The 25,047-nt window shown below is 36.6% G+C and overlaps 1 protein-coding gene across 1 annotated transcript in view; it reads left to right on the top strand.

Annotated features, from left to right (window-relative positions):
- Positions 1 to 25,047, top strand: part of GABRA3 (gamma-aminobutyric acid type A receptor subunit alpha3) — a gene marked incomplete at both ends in the record, with an annotated part of 353,799 nt that overhangs the window by 289,330 nt on the left and 39,422 nt on the right. Inside the window, one exon of the mRNA XM_080795411.1 lies at positions 12,097 to 12,249. Coding sequence (XP_080651537.1) covers positions 12,097 to 12,249 — 153 coding nt within the window. The remainder of the gene's footprint in view (positions 1 to 12,096; positions 12,250 to 25,047) is intronic.

The following is a 25,047-nucleotide window of genomic DNA, read 5'->3' as shown; positions in this document are numbered from 1 at the left end:
AGAAATTACAACTTTAAGAAAGATTTTATTTTATTTTATTTATTTAAAGATTTTTTATTTATTTATTCGACAGACAGAGATCACAAATAGGCAGAGAGGCAGGCAGAGAAAGAGAAAGGGAAGCAGGCTCCCCGCTGAGCAGAAAACCTGATGCGGGGCTCGATCCCAGGACCCTGGGATCATGACCTGAGCCGAAGGCAGAGGCTTTAACCCACGGAGCCACCCAAGGACCCCCAATTTTATTTATTTTGAGAGAGAGAGAGAACATGAACAGGGGAAGGGCCAAGTGAGAGAATCTCAAGCCGGTTCTGCACTGAGCACAAGGCCCACACGGGGCTCTATTCTATGACCCTGAGATCATGACCTGAGCTAAATCCAACTGACTGCGCCACCCAAACACCCCAAGAGGTTGTTAATTGGAGAAATGAGATGGGTGGTTTGGGGGCATCTATAGGAGGGAGACTTTTTGCTATAAACCCTTTGATACCCTTTGATTCAGAAACCATATTAATATTATAATAATATATAATATTATTATATCATATGTATGTGTATTATTTCATGTGATTATAAATTATGGACATTTTTTGCTGAATTCTAAATATGCTCTTCTCTGTGGGGTCCAGAATATTAACGGAATGCTGGACCAGAGAAATATCACAATCCATGGATGCTCTGTTTTATATGAGTGGCTTTCTCTCTGAATGCTCTCAGTCCTTAGTATGAAGTACGAGCATACCTCGGAGATGCTGCCAGTTCAGTTTCAGACCACCAAAATAAGCAAATATTGCAATAAAGTGAGCCAAGTGAATTTTTGGTTTCCCAGTGCATATAAAAGTTTTATTTATACTATACTGTAGTTTATTAAGTATACAATAGCATTATGTTGAAAAATTTATATACCTTAATTTAAAAATACCTTATTCCCAAAAAGTGCTAACCATCTCCTAAGTTTTCATAATCAGTGATCATATGACCAAATTATAATCAGTGATCACAGATTACCATAATAAATATGATAATAATAGAAACAGTTTGAAATATTACAAGATTTACCAAAATGTAACACAGAAACATGAAGTGAGCAAATGCTTTTGGAAAACTGTCACTATAGACTTGTTTGACATAGGCTGCCACAAACTCAGTTTACGAAAGACCCAGTACTGAGGTATTTACCCAAAGGAAACAAAATTACTTAGAAAAGACATGTGCACCTCTATCTTCATTACAGCATTATTTACAGTAGTCAAGATATGGAAGCAAACTAAGTGTCCACAGAGAGAAAAATGGACAAAAAAGATGTGCCATATATATGTGCATGCATATATATATACATGTGTATATATATATGTGTGTGTGTGTTTACACACACACATACATCTATACACAATGGAATATTACTCAGCCATAAAAAATAGTGAAATCTTGCCATTTGAGACAACATGGATGGTGCTAGAGGGTATTATGCTAAGTGAAGTAAGTCAGACAGAGAAAGGCAATTATCATATGTGGAATCTAAAAACAAAAGAAGTGAACAAACAGAAAACAGAAAAAGAGTCAAATACAGAGAACTGATGGTTTTGGGGAGGGGATGGGTAAAATAGATGAAGGGGATTAAGAGTTACAAAATTTCAGTTATAAAATAAATGCATCATGAGGATGAAAGGTAAAGAATAGGGAATATAGTTCATAATATTGTAATAACTTTTTATACTGACAGATGGTAACTACACTTATCATGATGAGCACTGTGTAGTAAATAGTATTGTCAAGTCACTCTGAGGTATACTTGAAACTAATACAACATTGTATGCTAACTATAGTCAATAAAATCAATAAATAATCAAGTAAATAAAATGAGGTATGCCTGTAATTCTAAGCAAAAAATTCCTCCTCTTTGCTCCAAATTCAAATATGTGTTAAATAAATGAATAAAAGCCTTCAAAAATCTGTGTTTAGCTGTTCACACCATTCCCTATTTTAGCTCCAATTCCATTTTCTCTCACTTGGGAAATTATTGCATTAATTTTCTAAATAGAGGATTTGAATGTATGATCTTATTTTTCCATTCCCAGAAATGTGAATTAAAAGAATAAAGAAGGCAAGATAAAAGTTCAAGGAACAGAGAAAGAGAATTGAAAAACAAACAAACATGAATTTAAGAAAGTGTATCTACTCACTTAGTATAATGAGTTAATTTGCCAAGCTATTTAAAAAATCTTCTTGTGTCTTTCACAACCTTTGATACAAGCTAAATTGTGAATGTGATTTACACTGTATTCTCAAATATGTTGCATTTAACACAAGTGGAATTTAATAGGCTGGAGTGCAAAGGCAAGGGAAAATTCCCAAACCGCTTAAAGGGTTATCATAATAAGACACACAAAGAGAGACCACAAGGAGAAGGGGAATATAATGATCCACTTTATAAAAATATATTCAGTTATGTAAAGCATTTGCTGAACTGTTCTGTATTTCTAATCCATAGATAGAAACTAATTTGTGAGTACGTATGCATTATATGTTTTATATTGTACCCTTGGATATTTTACACACAACACAGATGGTACTTAATAAGCTTAATAATAAGCTGAGACACAGGGTGGAAATATAATGGGGAATTTGGAAAAAAAAAATCTTCCAATCTGATCAAAGCTTTGACTCTTTGGCAGAGAAGAGGATGTAAAGAGATACAAAATATCAGAGTTACATTTAAGAGAACCTAGTCAGTTAATTAACACAATGAATTAATTTGTTAAGCTTTGTAAACATTCACTTGTGGTTTTCACCCACAGAAAGTATCTAGGGTATGAATATATGTGAATGCGCAAAGGTGAATTTCCATTACCTCTTTGACTATATCACATTGGACCCAGACTGTCTGCGATACAAGAGCAGAAATGGGAAATCTTTGCAACCGAACAAAAGGCTTCAGTTCTCACTAAGGAAAATTCTTTTTGCCTCTTTGCTTCCCCTGGGACCCCAACTTTATTGAGATATAATTGAAAAAATTGTGTACATTTAAGGTGTACAATGTGATAATATATGTATATTTTGTGAAATGATTACCATAATCCGTCACCTTCTAATAAATTGTTGTTGTTGCTGTTGTTGTTATTCTGGTGATGAGATCACTTAAGAATTTACTCTCTTAGCAAATTTCAAGTGTACAATACAGTGTTGGTTTTACTTAAAGATTTTGTTTATTTATTTGACAGAGAGAGATCACAAGTAGGTAGAGAGGCAGGCACAGAGAGGGGGAAGCAGGCTCCCGGCTGAGCAGAGAGCCTGATGCGGGGCTCGATCCCAGGACCCTGGGATCATGACCCGAGCTGAAGGCAGAGGCTTTAACCCACTGAGCCACCCAGGCGCCCCTATTTCTGTTTCTATTTCTATCACCCTCTTTGTTCTGTTTACTTTTACTTCATTCTTCTTTCAGGTTTTTTAGGCACTATTCCATTTCTTCCCAAATTTTGACACGGTTTATATATTTTTTAAGATTTTATTTATTTATTTGACAGAGAGAGAGATCACAAGTAGGCAGAGAGGCAGACAGAGAGAGAGAGAAGGAAGCAGGCTCCCCGCTGAGCAGAGAGCCCGATGCGGGACTCCATCCCAGGACCCTGGGATCATGACCTGAGCCAAAGGCAGAGGCTTTAACCCACAGAGCCACCCAGGCACCCCTACAATACAGTATTATTAACTTTAGTCATCATGTTGTACATTAGATCTCCAGAATTTATTCATCTTAGAGCTGGAAGTTTGTTCCCTTTGATCAACATCTTCCTATTTCCCCTACCCCTCAGCCCCTGGAAACCACAATTCTCCTTTGTTTCTATAAGTACAACTTCTTTTAGAGTCTACATGTAAATGATATGACACAGTATTTGTCTTTGGCTTATTTCAATTAGCCTAATATCTTCTAGGCTCATCCATGTTGTCAAAAATGGTAAGTTTTTTTCATTTTTTGCTGCTGAGATAATACTCCACTGTGTGTGTGTATGTGTGTGTAACTATATATCACATTTAATTCATTCACTCATTCATTAATTGATGGACAGTTCGGTTGTTTCCATGTCTTGGCTATTGTAAATAATGCTGCAATGAATATAGGGGTACAGATATCTCTTCTAGGTACTGATTTTGTTTCTTTTGGACATATACTCAGAAGTGGAATTGCTGGATCATACGGTATTTCTATTTTTAATTTTTTAAGACACCTCCATGCTCGTTTCCATAGTGGCTGTGCCAATTTATATCCTACCAATAGTGCACAAATTTTCCCTTTTCTACACATCCTTTCCAACACTTGTTATATCTTGTCTTATTGATGGTAACCATTCTTTTAGGTGTGAGGTGATATCTCATTGCAGTTTTGATTTGCATTTCCCTGATGATTAGTAATATTGAGCACATTTTCATGTACCTGTTGGCCATTTGTATGTCTTCAGAATAATTCCATTCAGATCCTTTGCCCATTTTTAATTGGATTGTTTTTGTTTTTTTGCTATTGAGTTGTAAGAGTTCTTTACATATTTTGGAATATAATCTGTATCAATCACGGTTTGCAAACATGTTTTACAATTCTGCAGCTTGTCATTTCTTCTTGTTAATTGTCGCCTTTGCTATAAACATGTTTTTGTTTTTGTTTTTGTTTTTTAGTTTGATGCAGTCACACTTGTTTATTTTAGCGTTTGTTGCCTGTGTTTTTGGTATCAGGTCTTACATTAAGTATTTAATTCATTTTGAGTCCATTTGCAAGATAGGGGTCAAATTTCATTCTTTTGCATGTGGATATCCAGTTTTCCCACCACCACTTATTGAAAAAACTATTCTTTCTCCATTCTGTATTCTTAGCATCCTTGTCTAATATTAGTTGCCTTATATACAAGAGTTTATTTCTGAGTACTTTATTATGTTCCATTGATCTATGTGTCTATTTTTATGCCAATACCATGCTGTTTTAATTACTATACCTTTGTAATATAATTTGTATCAGGAAGTGTGATATCTCTGCTTTGTTTATCTTTCTTAAAACTGCTTTGGATTTCAGAGTCTTTCATACTTCAATATGCATTCTTGGGGTGCTTTCCCTATTTCTGTGAAAAATGCTATTGGAATTTTGATAGGGTATTGCATTGACTGTATATCCTTTTGAGTAATATGGACATTTTTGCATTATCAATTCTTCTAATTTATGAACACAGGATATCTTTTATTTTTGTCTTCTTCAGTTTGTTTCATCAGTGTATTTTAGTTTTCAGTATACAGATATTTTGTCTCCTTAGTTAAATTGTTTCCTAAGTATTTTATTTTTTATACTATTTTAAATAGAATTGTTTTCTTAATTTCTTTGTCAGGTAGTTTGTTCTTAGTATATAGAAACACTACTGGGGTAGCCTGGGTGGTTCAGTCAGTTAAGTGTCTGCCTTTGGCTCAGATCATGATCCTGGATTCCTGGGATTGGAGCCCCTTGTTGGGCTCCCTGCTCACTAAAGCGTCTGCTTCTCTCTTTCCCTCTGCACCTCCCCCTGCTTGTGCTCTCTCTCTCTCTTGTTTGTTCACTCTCTGTCTCTCAAATAAATAAATGAAATCTTTAAAAAATAAAAAATAAATTAAAAAATAAACACTACTAATTTTTATGTATCCTGCAATTTTACTGAATTTGTTGATTAGTTGTAACAGGGTTTTGTCTTGTTTTTTGTGTGTGTGTGTAGTCTTTAGGATTTTATATATAAAATTATGTTGTCTGCAAATAGAGACAATTTTACTTCTTCCCTTCCAATTCTGATGCCTTTTATTTATTTTTCTTACCTGACTGATCCAGCAAGGACTTTCAGTGTTATGTTGAAAAGGAGTGGTGAGTGTGGATACTTATGTCTTCTTCCTGATTTTAGAGGAAAAGCTTTCAACCCACCATTGAGTACAATGTTAGTTGTAAGTTTGTCATATATGGACTTCTTTTACGTTGAGGTATATTTCTTCTATACCCAGTTTGTTAAGAGTTCCTATCATGAATGAATGTTGAATTTTGTTAAATATTTTTTTCGGCATCTATTGAAATGATCATTTGATTTTTTTTCTTTCATTCTATTAATATGATACATCACATTTTTTGAACTGGGAATGTTGAACCATTCTTGTGTCCCAGGGATAAATCCCACTTGATCATGGTATTTGATTCTTTTAAAGAGCTGTTGAATTTGACTTGTCAGTATTTGTTGAGAATTTCTGTGCCTGTATTCTTCAGGGATATTGGCCTGTACAGCTTGCCCTTGAACAACGGAAGTTTGAACTACATGATTCTACTTATATGTGGATATTTTCAATAAATATATTGGAAAAATGTTTGGAGATTTGTAACAATTTAAGGAAACTCACTGATGAACCACATAGTCTAGAAATATTTTTTAAAAATTAGGATAAGCTTGACATGTCATTAATGCATAAAATATATGCAGATACTAGTCTATTTTATTATTCTCTACCATAAAATATATACAAATCTATTATAAAAAGTTAAAATTTATCAAAAGTTATGCACATATATCCAGATAGCCCGTGGCACCATTCACAGTTGAGAAATATGTAAACAAATGTAAAGATGCAGTGTTAAATCATAACTGAATAAACTTAACCACAGTTCATACTTTAAGAATTTTATAGCCACCTCCTGTTGCTATTGTAGTGAGATCAAGTGTTGTGAGTATCCACTTAAAACACTATGTGATGCTAATCATCTCCCTCTGAGCAGTTCATCTCTCCACTAAATTGTGTATCACAGTGAAAGGTAATCTCTCATGGTTCTTGCATATTTTTCATCATGTTTAGTGCAATACCATGAAACTTGAATAACACTATGGAAACCATACAAAGTACTACTAGTGATTCTTGGATTGTTCCCAAGAGGCAGAGAAAAGCCATGATATTACAAGAAAAAGTTTAATTGCTTGATATGTACTATAGATTGAGATCTACAGCTAAAGTCTCCCACCATTTCAAGGTAAATAAATCCAGCATAGGGACCACTATAAAAAAAGAAAAGGAAATTCATGAAGTTATCACTGCAACCACATCTGCAGGTACAAAAACCTTGTGCTTTTTGTGAAATACCTTTTTCTCATTGAAAATGCAGCTTTTATGTAGGTACAGGAGTGCTATGAGAAAGGCATATCTGTAGACTCTAATTCAAGAAAAAGTTAAGTCATTATATGACAATTTAAAGTAAAAGGAAGGTGAAGGATCTAAAGTTGGGGAACTTAATGCCAGCAAAGGATGGTTTGATAATTTTAGAAAAAGTTTTGGTTTTAAAAATGTCAAAATAACAGGAAAAACAGCTTTTGCCAAACATGAGGCAACAGATGAGTTCCAAGACACCATTAAAAATTCATTAAGGAAAAAAGATTATTTGTCTGAATAGGTTTCTAATGCAATGAAAATGCCCTATACTGGGAAAAATGCCACAAGACATTTACTAGTAAGGAATAAAAGTGAATACCAGGACTTAAGGAAGGGAGGGACAGACTTATTCTACTGTTTTGTGTAAGTTTAGTCAGGTTTATGATCAGGATTGCCCTTACATATAAAGCTGTTAACCCTCCAACCTTGAAGGGAAAAGATAAATACCAGCTGCCAGTCTTTTTGTTGTACAACAAGAAGGCCTGGACAATGCAAACACTTTTTCTGGATTGATTCCATCACTCCTTTTCCCTGAAGTCAGTAAGGGACTGCCTTTTAAAGTTCTTTTGATATTAGGTAACACACCTGACAACCCAGAAACCCATAAGTTCAACACCAGCAGTACTGAAGTGGTCTACTTGCTCCTAAACACAGCACCACTAATTCAGCCTCTGCATCAGGAGGTCACAAGGACCTTTAAGTTTCATTATACATGGTACTCTATGTAAAATATCATCAACCTTATGTAGGAAAACCCCAATATAGAGAATAGCATGAAAATCTGGAAGAATTATAACAAGAATTATAACAGAAGATGCCATTATTGTTACAGAACAAGCCGTGAAATCCATCAAGTCTGAAACAATAAATTCCTGTTGGAGAAAACTGTGTCCAGATGTTGTTCATGACTTCACATGATTTATGTAGAATCAAAGAAATAATTAAAGAGATTGTGATATGGCAAAAAAGTGGGAATGGAGGGTTTCAAGACATCGATCTTGGAGAATTCAAGAGCTAATAGACACCACATCAGAGGAATTAACAGAAGACAACTTGTTGGAGATGAGTGCTTCTGAACCAGTGCCAGACAATGAGGAAGAAGATGGAGAAGTAGTGACAGAAAACAAGTTGGCATTAGACAATATGGAAGAAGGATTCCAATTATTCAAGACTGCTTTTTACATTTTTAATGACATTGACCCTTCTAAGATATGGGCACTGAAACTAAAGCAAATGATGGAAGAAGGATGAGTACTATATAGAAACCATATAGTTTTAGAGAAATGAGTAAACAAGTCAGACAGACATTACAATGTATTTCTGTGAAATTATGCTGAGTATGCCTGCCTGTCCTACCTCCCCTTCCATCTCCTCCACTACCTCTATCTCTGCCACCCCTGAGACAGCAAAACCAATTCCTCTTTCTCCTCTTCCACCTACTCTACCAGAAGACAAGGAGGATGAAGACCTTTATGATGATTCAATTCCACTTAATGAATAGTAAATAATCATCATGGCATACAGTTAATAAACTTACTATCTGCTGCATGTTTGTATCCTTATGTGAATATCTAATAACTGTACAGCAAGAATTGTATGAGACATTTTTGTGTCATCATCATCATCTAAATATTCATTATGAAGAACATAATGTGTAAGACTTGTATGGAAGTGGATAGCTGATCCTTACATAGGCATAAAGTCAGTGATATTTAATATAAAATGAATAATGTATTAGTTTTCTGTTTTATAACTTTGCTTTCAAAGAATTATATTACCATACAGTAATTCTCTCTTATTAGAGGCAATGCATATTAGCCTATCGTCACAGGCAAGTGTTTTTTTTTTTTAAGTAACAATGTTTCCAATACCATATTATGAATATGACTATAATATTGTATGCCATAAAAAATTTTGTGACAATTCATTCATCAGTGTATGGGCTAAGCCACCATGAAGCAATTAAATTGATTATAATAGGCTACAATAAAGCAATCATATTGCTGCTTCTTTGATATTAATGTATGAATTGTAATACTTGTAAATAAATATTAATTTCTCATATTTTCATTTCTGATGTCTAGTGTCAGTAATGTGTATAGAATTTATAGTGTTTTATATTATATGACAATATTGATGTATACATTAAAAGATGGTTTGTCTTATAAATAGATGAGGTAAACTTACACTATTAATAAATACAGTACTATAAGTATATTTTCTCTTCCTTACGATTTTCTTAATAATATTTTCTTTTCCTAACTTCATTGTAAGAATACAGTATATGATACTTATACAAAATATGTGTTAATTCACTGTTATTGGTAAGGCTTCTTGTCAACAGTAGGTTATTAGTAGTTAAGTTTTGGGGGATTCAGAAGTTATAGGCAGATTTTCCATTGTATGGGGCTTTGGTGCCACTAACCCCAGCATTGTTTAAGAGTTAACCTGTAATTTTCTTTAATTCTAAGTCTTTATCTGGTTTTGATGTCAGGACAATGTTAGCCTTCTAAAATGAGTTTGGAAGAATTTCTCCTTTTCAATTTTTTGGAAGAGTTTAAGGAGGACTGTCATTTATGCTTCTTTAAATGTTTGGTTACCCATGAAGCCATTTTGTCCTCAGCTTTTCTTTTTTGGGAGATGCTAATTACTGATTATATCTCCTTGCACCATACTGATCTGTCTAGGTTTTCTATTCATGCTTCGGTGGTCCATGCTCCACTGTTCAGCAGGGCCACAGGGAGCCTCTGTTGCATGGGGGATGAACTATTTGCAGCAGTCGGGTACCACACTGTTTTGAAACACAGGTTAACTGTGGCATGCTCTACTGCTTGGAGGTAGGGATCCCCAGGTATTACAATGGGCCTGTTTCAACTCATGGAAGTCACCATTTTGGTGGTTGGAGTGCCACAACCCCCATCTCCCTGTCAGCAGTGCATCCAGGGGTTTTGACCTGTGGAGATCTCCATTTTGGTAGCTGGGGATCATCATGACCCCCAGGCAACACAGCCAGGGTGTCTTAGACCTGCGGAGGTCACCATTTTGGTGGATGAGAGCACCAGGAAACCAAGGGGTATGATCCTTTTGTCTAGACTACCACCATTGGGTAAGGTCTCTGCTGGAGTTGTGCTATTGGTCCAAACTCTGATGTTGGGAAGTACCTCTGCCTGTACTCATCTGTTTGCCAGAGCTTCAGGCTGCTTTGAGAGGTTGGGTTTCCTGTACAGGTGGGGACAGACTGCTGGCTAAACTCTGATCAGGCAAATTTGCTAGCAAGGACATGGTATCACCACCAAGATCCAAGCACAGGTGGCTGGAAGTTTCACCACTCCCCCTTCTTTGTTCCTAATTGACATCAAATGGTCTAGACTGTTGATTCCCCCAGTATTCCTCATGAGGCAAGGCAGAAGTGGATTCTGGGAGAATGTTCTGGAATGCTGTGGGAAAACAGATATCTGCCTTAAGTTCTTCTTTTCCTCCTAGAGAAACCATAGACCCAGCAGAAACCTCTAGGTGCTACATTGGGCTGGCTTAGGGGAGGGAAGTAGGTGGTGAATTGAAGCCACTTCTCTTACCTTTCTAATGTGACTTTTCTTGGATTTTGTGTTCGAAGAGGGTGCTTTAGTTTTGTTCCCTGGTTCTGGGATTTTGACAAAAGTATTATTGTCTATAAATAGTTGCGAATCCATATATTTGTAAAGGAATACCAGAGCCAGGGATGGACTATTTCACCAGCTTCTCATTTTAGGCATGCTCTTTGCTTCTTTGGAAATGAGATAGGAAGACAGATACTGAAAGAGAGAAGGCTAGAAAAGAAGATTGAAGAAAATATATTCATTAGTTTAAAATGAATGCTTGCTTTGTTAAGTTTTTGAATAGTCCACTTGCTTTGTCTCTTAGATCTACAAAATATAATTAATTTATGAGTAATATTTATTATATATTTTATATACCAAATATTCCTCATGATCATATATCTTCCTGTGTGTATTTGTCTTCTTTTTATACAAACATCAGTCATAGTGGATTAAGGACCATCCTACTCCAGTATGACTTCATCTTAACTAATTATACCTGCAACAACCTTTTTTCTAAAGAAGGTCACATTCTGAAGTACTCAGGGTTAAAACTTCACCATATCTTTTTGGGAGACACAATTCAAGCTACAACAAGTAAGAAGCCTAGGCAGAAGATAGTTCTTTTTTATATATTTCTTTTATTTATTTATTTTTTTATTTGAGAAAAAGAGAGAGGGAGAGAGGAAGGACAGAGACAAAACACTCAAAGTTGTTTGGCATAAAGTAAGAGCTCAGTAAGAGTTCACTCCTACTTTGGAGTGGAGTGATATAGGCCAGCCCACATTCTGCTATATGAACTTTCGGTTCTAACTCTAAGTCCATTCAAATAGCAGAGCATTATGGTTAAAAAGCACAAGCTGTGGAACTAACCCATATGGCCTCAAATTCAGGCTCTACTGCTTAGTAGCTGGGTAACCTTGTATAATTGCTCAATCTCTCTTTGCCTCAGTTTATTGGACCATAATATACACCTTATAACATTGTTATAAACATTAAGTATTTAAGATGTGAAATGTTAAAGTGCTAGAAGAGTGCCAATCACATGCAAATGCTGTAGAAGAGACTGTTACTTATTATTATTTAAGACACTGATTTATTTGAATGAATCTGTCAAAATTGCTCTGAGCAAGCTGTGTTGGCACAGTGTTAGTATATATTTTTTGCATAAAAATGCACTACTTCTTGATTATTAAAGAGATATGGTTATGTGAACTTGGGAGGTGCTGGAATGGCTTATTTTGAATATAAAGTTAAACATCTTGGTGAATTGAATTGGGGCCCACCTTGAATTAACAATGTTAACTCAGCTATATATTTCCTAATTTTACTCTTTCTCCAGGAGAATATGTCGTCATGACAACCCACTTCCATCTCAAGCGAAAAATTGGCTACTTTGTGATCCAGACCTACTTGCCATGTATCATGACTGTCATTCTGTCTCAAGTGTCTTTCTGGCTCAACAGAGAGTCTGTACCTGCCCGTACGGTCTTTGGTGAGTGTTGTTTTACGGAGAATGTGCAGATGAAGGCAATGGCAGAGTCTTATGATGGAGTAGGGATAAGGAAAGTGAATGGGAGCAATGCCTGGGCCCAGCATTAGTAATTGAATCATCAGATCCTGGTGTTTCAAGAACTGAATTCTTAAACAAAAAAGTGGGAATAGAAGAGTGTTGGAATTAGTAAGATTACTAAAATGCTTCCTATCTCAGTCAGGTTTGCTTTAGGAACTGGGGAGGGACTGAGCCTTCAGTTAAAAAGAGGAAATTAGTGGGCAGAGCTAGAGAAAGTGACAAGTGGGAAGCTAAGTTGACAACAGAGAAGTGAATTAGGTGCTTTTTTTTAGTGCTTTTTTATGTTCCATTTTTCGTATACTTACCTGACACTGCTGTTTCTCCTTTAACTTTTTTTGAAAGTACAAATTATCATTAAAGGCTACACAAAGTTTGAAGGATTTTTCAATAGTACCTACAATCAGGGAAATTTTCATTAATAGAAAGTTACTGGTGTCTAAAAAGATTTGTACATCATTAGCATTTTTCCCTGGGAGACTTAAAACATATAGAACATTTTCTGCCTGTTTTCTGCACTGTAAAAAAATTTAGGAGACAAATATCCATAACATTTTTTTAGTCTACTAAACTGCTTCTATGACAGTAGTGTCTGTGAAGAATACACATGGATATGCTGAGTACCCCCATAGAAGGCCAATATTTCCTATCAATATCCTGAAGCTATACTGTGTAGTTAAATAGTAAATGGTGTTTTAGAAAATAGCAGCATTTTAGGTCAGGTAGAAGAGACCACAGTAGAGAAAGACCAAGAGTAACCTGTAAAGAGGGGAAAAAAGAAAAAAAAAAAAGCCTAGAAGGTATGATATCATGGAAGTCAAGAGGAGAATGTTTCAAGAAGCAGGGAATAATCATCTGGTGTAAATTCTGTGTTTTTAGGTAAGATGCAGATAGAAATTGTTGAGTATGGTGATATGCTTGGTTGTTAGTGATCATGAATGGTTCTAGTGAAGCGGAGGGGACAAAATCTATATAGGAGTCAACAATTTTTAGAAATTTAACAAACTATATACTCTGAAAAGTCTTCCATTACAAAATTCAAGAAAAGCTAGATAAAACATAGAAAACATTCTTTTTAAATATTTGAGCTGATAAAAAATTAAATTAAACGAAATATTCAGGAACCCAAATGGAAGAGAGAACTAAAAATTGGACTGTTAATTACATGAACTGATATTGTTATAGCGGGAAGATGGACTACTAGTTTTGGTAAATAAGATTTTGAGTTTTGAAGTTACACAAGAAAGACTTTAAGCCTAAACGAAGTTTAGGATTAGAAAGAACTAAGGCTGTCTTAGACTAAATAATATATTAAGTCCCCCAAATATATCCATGTCCTAATCTCTGGAACCTGTGAATGTTACCCTATATGGCAAAAGGGACATTGCAAATGTGCATTAAATTAAGGATTTTGAGATGGAGAGATTATCCCAGATTATCTGGTTGGGCCCTAAATATAATCACAAATATCCTTATAAGAGGGAAGCAGAAAGATATTTGATTACAGAGCAAAAGGCAGTGTGATGAAGGAAGCTGGAGAGATTTGAAGATGCTATGCTGTTAGCTTTGAAAGAGAAGGAAGTGGCCCATAAAACTGCCAGATTTCTGGCCTTCAAAAGTGTAAGAAAAAATATTTGTGTTGTTTTAAGTCACTAAATTTATGGTAATTTTTTACATAAACTATAGGAAATGAATACAAAGATTCATCCCATAAATCCAATACCATTGAAAGATTATGCATTAGAAAGATCACCAGATAAGTACACTAATCAGGGCAAGGAAACAATAAGGAATAATGTATGTTTTGGCCTGGGCTCTGTGTAAAATTTATTTCTTTTATTTGAACTTAAGAATTTATTTTTTTAAAGATTTTTATTTATTTGACAGGTAGAGATCACAAGTAGGCAGAGAGGCAGGCAGAGAGAGAGGGGGACGCAGGCTCCCAGAAAGCAGAGAGCTGGATGCGGGGCTTGATCTCAGGACCCTGAGATCATGACCTGAGCAGAGGCTTTAACCCACTGAGCCACCCAGGAGCCCCAAGAATTTATTTTTTAATTTAAACTAGGCCTCACATGAGTTTAGAGTCCATAGTTATACTAGCTGCATTGAAATAAGAACCTCCAACATAAAATGTTAATTTAAAAAGTGGTTAAAGACTTTTTTATAAAAGAACAAAGAGCCAAGAATAGCCTGTAGGCTCCTAAATAAGAACAAAGTTGGGGTGCCTGGGTGGCTCAGTTGGTTAAGAGTCTGACTCTTGATTTTGGCTCAGGTCATGATCTCAGGGTCATGAGATCAAGCCCCATGCTGGGCTCCACACTCAACAGGGAGTCTGCTGGAGATTTTCTCCCTCTCCCCTCCCCTCACTTGTGTGCTCTCTCCCTCTCTAAAATAAATAAATAATAAAATAAAAAATTAATTAATTAATTAAGTTGAATAAATAAAAATAAATAAATAAAACTTTTAAAAATAGAACAAAGTGAAGAGACATGCACCACAAGATGTCAAAAATAATTGAAAATTATAGAAATTAAGAGTGTGTGTTATAGGCATAAAGGAAAGAAAAATAAACACTATAAGAAAAATAAAACTAGACCTACATGTATGAAAATTTGATTTATGACAGAGATGGCATTGCAGAGAATTAATTTGAGATCGATCATAGGCTTAGATATAGAAGCTAAAAATGTCATGCTAAATATAAGACAATGTCTATAATCTTTGGAAGATAGAACTTCTTTAGTATATAAAAAATAAGAATGAAGGATAAATAATACTCAATCAAAATTAAAAATTACCAGTCATCAAAGAATAACATTAAGAGACTGAAAAGGCAAGGCATAGACTGAAAGACTATATTTTATATATGTACAGATTGACAAAGCATCTATTTGAAAAATATAAAGAGATATTTAAATTCAATGATAAGAATGTAAAGAATCTTATTTTAAAAATTGGAAAAATACATGAACATTCTGCGGAGAATATATGTAAATGTCCTGTAAGAACATGAAAAGATATTTAGCATTATTTTATATCAAGAAAATACAAACTAAAACTACATGGAGACATCACTTTATTAATACTAGAGTGGCTAAAATTAAAAAGACTCACAATTCCAAATATTTGTGAGGTTGAGGAACAATTGGAATTCTCACACACTGCTGGTGAGGATTTAAAATGGTACAACCACTTAGGAAAAACAGTTTAGCTATGTCTTATAGAGTTAATACATTTACCCGAAAATGTAGGTATTTCATTTCATACTCAAGTGAAATGAAAATACATATAAAAGGTTTATGCATATATAAAAGCTTATAAGAATGGTCATAATATCTTTATTCATAAAATCCCAAATTGGAAAATATCCAGATGTTTATCAACCAGTGAATGGGTGTTTATATTGTGCCATATTCATACAGATATTCATACAGTGCATTGACAACAATTGATTCACATAATAGTGAATCTCAAAATTAATGTCATGAGAGACTATGGACTCCAAGAAACAAACTGAGGGTTTTAGAGGGGAGGAGGGTTGGGGGATGGGTTAACCCGGTGATGGGTATTTTTTTTAGTATTTTATTTATTTATTTGACAGAAAGAGATCACAAGTAGGCAGAGAGGCAGGCGGGGATTGGGGGGAAGCAGGCTCCCCACTGAGCAGAGAGCCTGATATGGGACTTGATCCCAGGACCCAGAGATCATGACCCAAGCTAAAGGCAGAGGCCCAGCCCACTGAGCCACTCAGGTGCCCCCCAGTGATGGGTATTAAGGAGGGGGCACATATTGCATGGATCACTGGGTGTTATACACAAATAATGAATCAGGGAACACAACATCAAAAACTAATGGTGACTAATATAACATAATAAATAAATGAGTAAATTATGTTGAACTAAGAAGCCAGACACAAAATAGTACATAATACATGATTTCATTTATATGAAATTCTAAAACAGATAAAACTAAGCTACAGTGTTAGAAACCAAAGTAGTGCTTTCCTCTGGGGTGATGGATTGACTGAAAATGGGTATAAGGGTACATATTGGTAAATATTCTATATCTTCACTGGGTTAGTAGTTATACAACTGTGTACATTTGCCCAAGTAATTTGTTTCTTTTTTGTTTGTTTATTTTTTGTATTTTTTAAAAAGATTTTATTTATTTGTGTTTTTTAAAAGATTTTATTTATTTGACAGAGAGAGAGAGTGAGAGAGGGAACACAAGCAGGGGGAATGGGAGAGGGAGAAGCAGGCTTCCTGAAGAGCAGGGATCCCGATGTGGGGCTCAATCCCAGGACTCTGGGCTCATGCCCTGAGCTGAAGGCAGACACTTAATGACTGAGCCACGCAGGTGCCCCTTGCCTAAGCAATTTGAAATGTACAACCAAACTATTTTATTTTATTGTATGTAATTTATAAACCAATTAAAAAATACTGACCTACTAAACTCCAGATATTTGGGTTATCAAACTTTCAAATAGCTATGATGAACATGTTTAAGTAGGTAAAACTAACATGATAATTCTATCATATAGACAGTGTGTGTAGAGAAAAAGAGAGCATGAGAGAGCAAACACACTGGAAATTCTAAAAGTTAAAAATATACATTAAAAACTCAGTGGTTTAGATACAATTGAAAGGAAAACCCATGAACTGAAAGAAAATAGAATGAGGCCTAGAAAGACTAAAATGTGTAAAATGCTGAAGAGAGGGAAACAATATATGATTTATTGAAAAGGTCTAATATAGAAGTAATTAGAATCCTAGAAGAAAAAAAGTGAAAGAATGATATAGAAGCAAATTTTGAGAGACAGTTGCTGAATCCTCTCCAAGCCTGATAAAGGACAGAAAGGCACAATTACAAAAAGCTCCATGAGCCCAAGTAGAATAAATTAAAAGACAAAGAGAGACACATTATAGTGAAGCTTTTGGAAACAACCAAAAAAGAAAAAAAGAAAAGTAAAGTCTTTAAAGTAGACTAAGAAAAAAGTGCATTGTTTAAAGTAACAATAAATAGACTACCTTGACTTCAACAGAAACAATAAAGACCGTTTCAGAAAAAAAAAAAACTAAAAATTTATCATCAAATTAAAAATTATCATCAAACCCTCACTAAAGCAAATTCTTCAAGCAATAGGAAAATTATTCCAGAAGGAAGGTTTAAGATGCATTTTTTAAAGATTTTATTTATTTATTTGACACAGAGAGAGAGATCACAAGTAGGCAGAGAGGCAGGCAGAGAAAGAGGGGGGAAGCAGGCTCCCTGCGGAGCAGAGAGCCAGATGTGGGGCTCGATCCCAGGACCCTGAGATCATGATCTGAGCCGAAGGCAGAGGCTTAACCCACTGAGCCACCCAGATGCCCCTAAGAAGCATTTTAAAAGTGAAAATAATTAATATATGGGGAAGGCTAAATGACTATGGAATGTATAAAATATTAACAGTGGCTTATTGGGCGTACAATATATCTAGAGTGAAAGACTAGACCATAATGTAGTATATATAAGTTGAAATGGAAATAAAATGTTCTAAGGACTTTCATTGTCAGGGAAATGTGTAAAGGTACCAATTAATATTTAATTTTCATAAGTCAAAGGTTCATGCTGACTGAAACTCATACATCTAATGGGAATGTTAAATGGTATAAACACTTTAGAAACCTGACAGTCTCCTGTAGTTAAACACATGCTTATAATATAATCATGAAGTTCCATCCCTAGGTGTTTACTAAGAAAAATGAAAACATATACTCACAAAAAGACTTACACATAAATCTTCCCAGCAGCTTTATTCATAATAGTTGAGCCCCGGAAATAGTCCAGATGTCCATTAATAGGTGAATGGATAAACAAATTATGTTATGTTGATGCAGTGGAATGCTACTCTGAAGTTAAGAGGAATGAACTAAAGATAGATGCAGCAACATGAATGAACCTGAATGAATGCTGAGTGAGGAAAGCCAAAGACTAATGAGTACATAGTGTATGATATGTATGAAACTTTAGGGGGAAAAAGATCTAACCACACAGAAAGAAAGCAGAGGAGTGGTTACCTGGGGCCAAGGAGGGGCTAGAATCACCACAAAGGAACATTTGGGTTGATGGAAGTATTCTATCGACAATACCTATGAGAAAGAGTGAAGAGGGGTATTACCAGATGGTAGAAATCTCACAGAAGCACAGATTAGCATCAGACTATGATAGTGTAGGGGCACCTGGGTGGCTCAGTGGGTTAATCCTCTGCCTTTGGCACATGTCATGGTCTCAGGGTCCTGGGATCGAGCCCCACACCGGGCTCTCTGCTCGGCAGGGACCTGCTTACCCCTCTCTCTCTGCCTGCCTCTCTGCCTGCTTGTGATCTCTCTCTGTGTGTGTCAAATAAATAAATAAAATCTTAAAAAAAAGGATTATGATAGTGTAATGGTCTAAGGAATACTAGAGATCAAAGAAAATATGTACCTTGATCTCCTGAGTTCTTGATTTTGAATGATAACCACATTTTGAGAACATAAACTAGTACACTCAGTATGAAAGTCAGGTTTTTTTTAAAGATTTTATTTATTTGACAGACAAAGATCACAAGTAGGCAGAGAGGCAGGCAGAGAGAGAGGAGGAAGCAGGCTCCCTGCGGAGCAGAGAGCCCGATGTGGGGCTCCATCCTAGGATCCTGGGATCATGACCTGAGCCGAAGGCAGAGGCTTTAACCCACTGAGCCACCCAGGCGCCCTGAGAGTCAGGTTTTAAGATCAAAAGAGGCTGTGCATTTGAAGAAGAGGTTGAGAATATGAATCTGCTGGCCATAGAAAAGCAGAGTTGGAGAGTTAGAAGAGTTACGGAGAAAGTGGTTGTAATAAAAAAATGAGTGACTGGGTCATATTCACTAACATACTTTCTGGAACATGATTAAGCCTGACTGACAGTGAGTGAATCAACAAAAAGCTTCCCCTTTGTGGTACTGTCTAAGTTCAGTGGGTACATGAAGTATGATTAATTCTAATTGTCTCCTGAGGAAAATGAATGCTTGTTTTGAAGGCTGTAGTCTGAAATGATTTGATTTTTGTATCCCTAGGACCTTACTCTGTATGGCACACAATAGACAGTTGTTAATGTTAGAGAAAAGAAAAGAATAAGAACTAATACAATGATTATATAGTTATTCTAAGAAAAGTGCATTCTTCACTCTGATGGGAACACATGTTACGTGGGTTGCAGGCTGTTCAGAGCAGTTTCACTCCTCACACAGGTACTAGGGGGTTACTCTGTGCCAGATATTATATTCAGGGTTGAGGGGATAGAGACATTACTAATGATCCCTATTCTCAAGCAGCTCCTGCTTTGGTAGTGCAGACAGACATGTGTTGTCAAAGAAGTGTCCTAGAATTTTAGAAGTGCTCAAAGAAAGTGAGTTTGGGGCAGTCACAAAATACTTTCTAGAAGAGTCTTAAAAAAAAAAAAAAAGCACTAGATGGTAGGACTGCATCTCTTAAAATGCCAAAACTCATTGTCCATCCATGAGGTGTAAATGCTCGATTGGGTGCTCTACCAGATAACTAGCCACGAGCTCTTCACAAGATGACTATTCTAATTAAGCCCTAGAAACTAGGATTCTAGAAAATTCTACTGAGTTATGATATAGAAACACTTATGTTGCAGTAGAGTTCTCTCCATTCATCCATTGGCACACTGCTATGGCTGTGCCAAGGTAGCCAATTGCATTTTCTAATAACCATAAATGAGGTAGCTTGTTTCTCCCATGAATCACTGCTTGCCCAGTGTGGTGAGAAGATTACTGAGCCTTGGGTTCAGTCTCAGAACTTACCGGGATAAAAATTCAGATAGTTTGTTAATAGGTATTAGCTAAGTAGCTGATTCCTGACAGGGCTTAAAATTTGATTTGCTAATCAGCCTTGATGACTACATAGTTTTTACAAAGGTGCTTCTTTAGGGTCCTTCTCTTGAAATTGTACTGACTTTTCCAGTTTGAATTTTCATTTACATAGCAAATATATAAGTATGGTACATGAGGGACCAAGATATTAAAGAAACCCAACAGGCTATAGCATACACACCTGACTCTCTGGGTAGAGTTAAGAGGCCTTTTCTTTTTTTAATTTTTATTTAAATTGAATTTAATTAACATATACTGTATTATTAGTTTCAGAGGTAGATTTCACTGATTCATCAGTTGCATAAAACACCCAGTGTTCATTACTTCAAGTACCCTCTTTAATGCCCATCCCTCAATTACCCCATCTTCCTACCCACCTCCCCTCTAGCAACCCTCAGTTCATTTCCTATAGTTAAGAATCTCTTATGGTTTGTCTCCCTCTCTGTTTGCCTCTTATTTTCACTTCCCTTTCCCTACATTCATCTGTTTTGTTTCTTAAATTCTACATATGAGTGGATCATATGGTATTTTTCTTTCTCTGACTGACATACCTCTCTTAGCAGTATACTCTCTAGTTCCACCCATGCCATTACAAATGGCAATATTTCATTCTTTCAATGGCTGAGTAATATTCCAGTGTGTGCGTGTGTGTGTAATATTTCTTCCTTATCCATTCATCTGTTGATGGACATCTGGGTTCTTTCCATAGTTTGGGTACTATGGACATTGCTGCTATAATCATTAGGGTGTATGTGCCCCTTTGAATCACTATGTTTGTTTCCTTTGGATAAATACTTAGCAGTGCAAATGCTGGATCATAGGGTAGCTCTATTTTTAACTTTTTGAGGAACCTCCATACTGTTTTCCAGAGTGGCTGTACCAGTTGTACTCCCACCAACAGTGTAAGAGGGTCCCCCTGTCTCTGCATCCTCACCAACATTTGTTGTTTCGGGTTGTTATATTTAGCCATTCTGACTAGTGTGAGGTAGGATCTCATTGTAGTTTTGATTTGTGTTTCCCTGGTGCTGAGTGATGCTGAGCATTTTTTCATGTGTCTGTTGGTCGTTTGTATGTGTTCTTTGGAAAATGTCTGTTCATGTCTTCTGCCTATTTCTTGACCAGATTTTTTTGTTTTTTGGATATTGAGTTTGATAAGTTCTTTTCAGGGTCTCTTCTGTTTCTGTACAAATTTTAGGATTATCCCAACTCTGTGAAAAATGCTGATGGTATTTTTTTAAAATTTTTTATTTCTTTTCAGCATAACAGTATTCATTGTTTTTTCACCACACCCAGTGCTCCATGCAATCCGTGCCCTCCCTAATACCCACCGCCTGGTTCCTCTGACCTCCCACCCCCGCCTCTTCAAAACCCTCAGGTTGTTTTTCAGAGTCCATAGTCTTTCATGGTTCACCTCCCCTTCCAATTTCCCTCAACTCCCTTCTCCTCTCCATCTCCCCTGTCCTCCATGTTATTTGTTATGCTCCACAAATAAGTGAAACCATATGATACTTGACTCTTTCTGCTTGACTTATTTCACTCAGCATAATCTCTTCCAGTCCCGTCCATGTTGCTACAAAAGTTGGGTATTCGTCCTTTCTGATGGAGGCATAATACTCCATAGTGTATATGGACCACATCTTCCTTATCCATTTGTCTGTTGAAGGGCATCTTGGTTCTTTCCACAGTTTGGCGACTGTGGCCATTGCTGCTATAAACATTGGGGTACAGATGGCCCTTCTTTTCACTACATCTGTATCTTTGGGGTAAATACCCAGTAGTGCAATTGCAGGGTCATAGGGAAGCTCTATTTTTAATTTCTTGAGGAATCTCCACACTGTTTTCCAAAGTGGCTGCACCAACTTGCATTTTGATAGGGATTGCTTTGAATGTGTAGATTGCTTTGAGTAGCATAGATATTTTAACAATATTTGTTGTTCCAATCCATGAGCTTGGAATGTTTTTCCATTTCTTTGTGTCTTTCTCAATTTCTCTTGTAAATGTTCTATAGTTTTCAGAGTACAGATCCTTTACCTCCTTGGTTAGGTTTATTCCTAGGTATTTTGCCATTTTTGGTGCAATTGTAAATAGGATCTATTTCTTGATTTCTCTTTCCTCTGCCTCATTGTTAGTGTATAGAAATGCAACTGACTTCTGTGTATTGATTTTATATCCTGTTACTTTGCTGAAGTCCTGTATCATTATTAGCAATTTTTGGTGCAGTCTTGGGTTTTCTACATAGAGTATCACGTTGTCTGTGAAGAGTGAAAATTTCACTTCTTCTTTGCCAATTTGTAAGGCTTTAATTTCTTTTTGTGGTCTGATTGCTGAGGCTAGGACATCCATTACTATGTTGAAAAATAGTGGTGAGAGTGAACATTCATTTTTCCCTCCTCAGTTTGCTGAAATTATTATATTTTTAAATTTTATTTTTTCAGTGTTCCAAGATTCATTGTTTATGTACCACACCCAGTGCTCCATGCAATATGTGCCCCCCCTTAATACCCACTACCAGGTCCTCCCAATTCCCCACCTCCTTCCCCTCCAAAACCCTCAGTTTGTTTCTCAGAGTCCTCAGTCTCTATGGTTCATCTCCCCCAACAATTTCCCCCAACTCACTTCTCCTCTCCTTTACCCAATGTCCTCTGTGTTATTCTTTATGTTCCACAAGTAAGTGAAACCATGATAATTGACTCTTTCTGCTTGACCTATTTCACTTAGCATAATCTCCTCCAGTCCTGTCCATGTTGATACAAAAGTTGGGTATTCATCCTTCCTGATTGAGGCATGATACTCCATAGTATATATGGACCATATCTTCTTTATCCATTCCTCTGTTGAATGGCATCTTGGTTCTTTCCATAGTTCGGCAATTGTGGACATTGCTGCTATGAACATTAGGGTACATATGGCCTTTCTTTTCACTATGTCTGTATCTTTGGGGTAAATACCCAGTATTGCAATGGCAGGGTTATAGCGTAGCTCTATTTTTCATTTTTTGAGGAATCTCCATGCTGTTTTCCAAAGCGGCTGCACAAACTTGCATTCCTACCAATAGTGTAAGAGGGTTCCCCTTTCTCCACATCCTCTCCAACATTTGTTGTTTCCTTTCTTGTTAATCTTTTAAAGTGGCCATTTTGATCAGATAACATAAACTTTCCATTTGCAGATATTTTATTAAAATGAAAATGTGATTGAGTTTTCAATAATTGTCTTGTTGTGAAAGAAGATGGTGGAGAAGTAGCAGGTTGAGACTACATTAGGTAGCAGGAGATCAGCTAGATATCTTATCAAACCATTGCAAAGACCTACAAATCCAACAGGAGATCGAGGAGAAGAACAACAGCAATTCTAGAAACAGAAAATCGACCACTTTCTGAAAGGTAGGACAGGCGGAGAAGTGAATCCAAAGCGACGGGAAGATAGACTGCAGGGGGAGGGGCCAGCTCCCAGCAAGCAGCAGAACAATGGAGCACAAAATCAGGACTTTCAAAAGGCTGCTCCACTGAGGGACATCGCTCCAGAGGCTAAACAAGGGTGAAGCCCACGCGGAGTCAGCATGGCCTCAGGTCCCGTGGGGTCACAGAAGGATCGAGGATGTCTGAGTGTCACAGAGCTCGCAGGTATTAGACTGGGGAAGCTGGCTACAGAGACAAAGCTGAGGAGTGAGCTCTCAACTCAGGGTTACCTTGAACCAGTCGCAGGCCAGGTGGGCTTGGAGTGCGGCCAGAGGCCAGGGAGACCGGAGTGATTGGGCTCTTTTCTCTGATGGTGCACTGAGGAGTGGGGCCCCGAGCTCTCCCTCTGGGCCGGAGACTGGGAGGCTGCCATTTTCATTCCCATCCTCTGGAACTCTACGGAAAGTATTCAGGGAACAAAAGCTCCCGAAAGCGGATTACTTAGCCTGGCCCCTGGTAAGGGTGGTGCAACTCCGCCTCGGGCAAAGACACTTGAGAATCACTACAACAGGCCCCTCCCCAAGAAGATTAACAAGAAGTCCAGCCAAGACCAAGTTCACCTACTAAGGACAGTAGCAGAATTCCAGAGGAAGAGAAAGCAAAGCACGGAACTCATGGCTTTCTCCCCATGATTCTTTATTCTTGCGATTAATTAAAAAAATTTTTTTAATTTTTTTTTCTTCTGCTAATTTTTTTAACGTTTACCCTTTTCTTTTTAACGTTTTTTAACTAGTTTATCTAATAAATATATATATATATATTTTATTTTTTATATTTTTTCTTGATTTGTTTTCTTTTTTAATTTTTTTTTTCTGAACTTCTTTTTATCCCCGTTCTCCCCCCCCCCCATGATTTGGGGTCACTTCTGATTTGGTTAAAGTGCATTTTCCTGGGGTCTTTGCCACACTTTCAATATTTTATTTGCTCCTTCATATACTCTGATCTGGACAAAATGACAAGGCGGAAAACTCACCACAAAAAAAAGAACAAGAGGCAGTACTGAAGGCAAGGGACCTAATCAATACAGGAATTGGTAATATGTCAGATCTAGAGTTCAGAATGATGATTCTCAAGGTTCTAGCCAGGCTCGAAAAAGGCATGGAAGATATTAGAGAAACCCTCTCTGGAGAGATAAAAGCCCTTTCTGGAGAAATAAAAGAACTAAAATCTAACCAAGTTGAAATAAAAAATGCTATTAATGAGGTGCAATCAAAAATGGAGGCTCTTACTGCTAGGATAAATGAAGCAGAAGAAAGAATTAGTGACATAGAAGACCAAATGACAGAGAATAAAGAAGCTGAGCAAAAGAGAGACAAACAGCTACTGGACCACGAGGGGAGAATTTGAGAGATAAGTGACACCATAAGACGAAACAAC

This window comes from Martes martes, assembly GCF_963455335.1.
Source record: "Martes martes genome assembly, chromosome: X".
In the NCBI taxonomy this organism is placed as follows: domain Eukaryota; kingdom Metazoa; phylum Chordata; class Mammalia; order Carnivora; family Mustelidae; genus Martes; species Martes martes.
This window is presented reverse-complemented; position numbering and strand designations above follow the sequence as displayed.